Here is a 3,403-nt window from a genome sequence, read left to right as displayed (position 1 = left end):
CTTCCTCACATTGTTTTGCTAATATGGGGGAATATTACTTTTCATATTTCAACAGCTGTTATGTTACATTTGCACGTTGCTGGCAGTGATAATTTTGAAATTTAATTGCGTTCATCCTTTCATTTAAGGTAACACGATTCCATTTCGCTACAAGCGCAAAACTTTTTGGAGAAGAAAAAAACTACGCATCATCAGTTTGCTGTTCTCAGAGTATTTCGGAATAATTTGAACGATGTCGGATATGTCAGCACCGCCTATTATTGTATGTTCGATATGCAAAGAAAAATTGATTATAACGGATACTATTGACAGCATAAGCTGCGGCCATATATTTCATCATAATTGCATTCAGTATTGGCGTAAAAGGTAAATAGGACTCAGATGAGTTGTCATAACCGATCCAATCAGTACCTAATCTATCAATTATATGATTGAAAATTACAGGTCTGCCGAATGTCCCGTTTGCCGATTTCAGTGCGATGGTTCGCAACGAGTATTTCTTGATTTTGACGAAAATGCAATAGGGGATGCAGCAGACTGCGCAGCAGACAATGCTATAATAAGAGAGTTGCAAGATAAACTGCAAACTTGCGAAAGAAATTTGAAAAGAGCAAAAGATCGTTTAGACGAATGTGAAGCTAAGAATCTAATATTGGAAGAAAAATACACGGAAGCCAAGGAAAATTTTAAGAAATTGATGGAACAAAATGATCGGTTATACTCGCAACTCAAAGAAAAAGAACGCGAAGGAAAGAAATAGGGAAAATATTGAAAATCTCTCCATTTAAATAAAAAACTTTCGCATACAATGAAAAACATACATATCTGGAAAATACATTGATCAAAGCTTCATGCTGTATTGCTCTTGTTTTCTTTTCCGTAACACTCGGAGTTTAATGACAGCCGCAATGGAAGCTTTGGATAACACAAATTTATGGCTTGTTTTTAATATTTTTTTGGAAAATTTCAAAATGTAATTGAATTTTATTATACCCACCACTGTAAGATGGCGTGTAGTCATTTTGTTTTTCTATGATATACATATGTATATATTCTCGATCAGTATCAAAGTCATTTGTGAGTATAGCTATATTATGTCCGTCTGTAATCTGGAATTATTTATGCGGCCATTAAAGATACGCTCAGCTTCTGGCCGTCAAATTAGAAATGGGCGTAACTTGCCCACACCTACAATTATCAAAATAGTGCTTCCGGTCGACCCGATTGGCATACTCAGAAATTCTGAATGTCTGTGGTTTTTTATACCCGCCACTGTAAGAGCGGGGCATACTCAGTTTTTTCCAAAATATATGTAACACCCAAAAGGAAGCTTCAGACAACCTATAAAGTGTATATATTCTTAATCAACGTGAAATTCTGAGTTGATCTAGCCATATCCGTCCGTCTGTGTGGTTTGTGTTGTTGACATTCTCAAATCTGATAGAGACATTGGAAGTCTCTGTGGGCAGTTTCGTACTGAAAATGGGCCAAATCGCTGGGAGCGGAAGCGCGCAATGAAGCGTGAACTGAAAGCAACTCTGATTTTTTTAACAAAAATTTTTGCATTTTTGTTCGTTATTCGGAAATTATGAAAGTTGGAAGGCTGAAATTGTCCGCACTAACTTTACAAAGCACTCTACTCCTTACATGCAAAAATGGAAACCATCCGCTGTAATCCTTATCTATCGTAAGGCAAACGAGACAGAATGTTTAAAAATGTTTTGTACACTCCTTAAATGAAGATATATTATCTGCCTAGAAATGGTTCAATTTTAAGATAAATACTGTAGACACCGCGATTACTTTTTTCTTAATAATACCAGCGATATGGCTATCAAAGGAAAGAACCTGGAGAGTAGAATGCGAAAAGCATATCAGTGGCTATTCGAGATTCGGCCTCCGTCAAATATAATTTTCTTAATTGTTTATATTTTGGCTTAAAGGTGAAACAAGCATTTGTTACAACTTTTGGTTTGGGTCTTTGCCAGTTTGCAGTAAACTCAAATTTTTATGTCTTAATTTTTTACACAATCTTCATCCCTTTTTTCGATCCAACGTATTTCCTTAGGTCCTCTGTAGAAGTGATTTTTTTGTTTCTCCAACAGTGATCCAGAGATCTGAAAAGAAGGATAGGGAAAGAGTGCAACGTTCGGCGTGACTACTGAGGTTATAATAAAACATCGCATCGCGATTCAATGATTTTTTGCTGCATGAGTCAGAGCATGGTCCTAAACATGGCTTCTTTCTCAATAGATCTGAATGCAGTCGTTGTAATTAAGCTCAGCAGTAACTGTTTCTTTAGGTCTCAATAATTCAAAGAGATTTATGTCCCAACGAAAGCACAAACACGGCTTAATAAAAACTGCAAAAGAATATGTTTTTCCTCTTTAGCATACGGTACATAAGTAAACTGAACAATTGATTACCGCTTAAGTATTTCCTATTTTCATGTTTCTATTGAAAATCTTGCACCGATATTCTAGATATGCGGCCATCACAAGGTGTTTTCTTACCATTGTTTGTGCGATTTGCTATTCCGAAGCATGAGTCACCATAAAACTTTTTAGTAGACATTTTTTTTTTAAGTCACGAAAACTGTAAAAGAATGAAGAAATGCTTGTCTTTTTACTTGGCTTGACGTCTTGTGTCTGTGATGTTGCTCAGAATATGGCTGACTAGCTAAGACTACTTCGATCTAAGTGCACGCACTGTATAAAAAAAGTGTATATAAAATATGTCGAGCATATGTTATTTGCCGAGTTTTAATGTTTGCACTAACTTTTGGAATTTTACTTACTTCCTTTGTAGTTGTCCTGTCCTGTCTTTCAAAAAAGGGGGGAAAAAAAAAGCAAAAATTTCTTTTCAAAATTTCCTCACAATATGAACGAAGCTCTCTCCCTCTTCAAAGAGGTAAAGATGATTTTATTATTGTACAAAATTTAACAAGAAAACTATTTCGAAGAAAAGGCAAACACAACCAAAACATGCCTGCATGGACAGACTAAAGACAAACATTTACTGCAATCACATTCACAGGATATAACATTATAAATTAAGAATAAAATACAACACAAACAGTAAAGGCAATCGATGAAGATGTTTACGAGGGGATGTATACGAATGTTTTACACGTTTTTTATCAAACCAAATAAATTACGTAAATTGTTATTTTTCAAGCTTTTTTATAATCACCATTCGCACCATTCTGGTCTCTGTCTGGTGTATACTACGTTTGTCTCTTCTCTTGCAAAGCTTAAAAAAAATTTCATATTCGTATTCTCGATCACAGCATGGATTTCTGTATCGTCAACGTATACGTATACGTTCTCCATAGTGCTGCCCGTAGAAAAATTTTGCAAGACACTATTTAAAAGTTAGCATAGCACAGGCAAGCTGAGATTGC

General features: G+C 35.4%; 1 protein-coding gene across 1 annotated transcript; it reads left to right on the top strand.

The window, feature by feature from the left end:
* The first annotated feature begins 232 nt into the window (after positions 1-232).
* Positions 233-760, top strand: LOC119636314 (E3 ubiquitin-protein ligase CIP8-like). The gene is made up of 2 exons (XM_038031616.1): positions 233-366; positions 445-760. The coding sequence occupies exons 1-2, from the start codon at positions 233-235 to the stop codon at positions 758-760; spliced, it is 450 nt and encodes a 149-aa protein (XP_037887544.1).
* Positions 761-3,403: the final 2,643 nt, after the last annotated feature.

The sequence above is a fragment of the Glossina fuscipes genome, unplaced genomic scaffold (assembly GCF_014805625.2).
Source record: "Glossina fuscipes isolate IAEA_lab_2018 unplaced genomic scaffold, Yale_Gfus_2 28, whole genome shotgun sequence".
Classification (NCBI taxonomy): Eukaryota; Metazoa; Arthropoda; class Insecta; order Diptera; family Glossinidae; genus Glossina; species Glossina fuscipes.
This window is presented reverse-complemented; position numbering and strand designations above follow the sequence as displayed.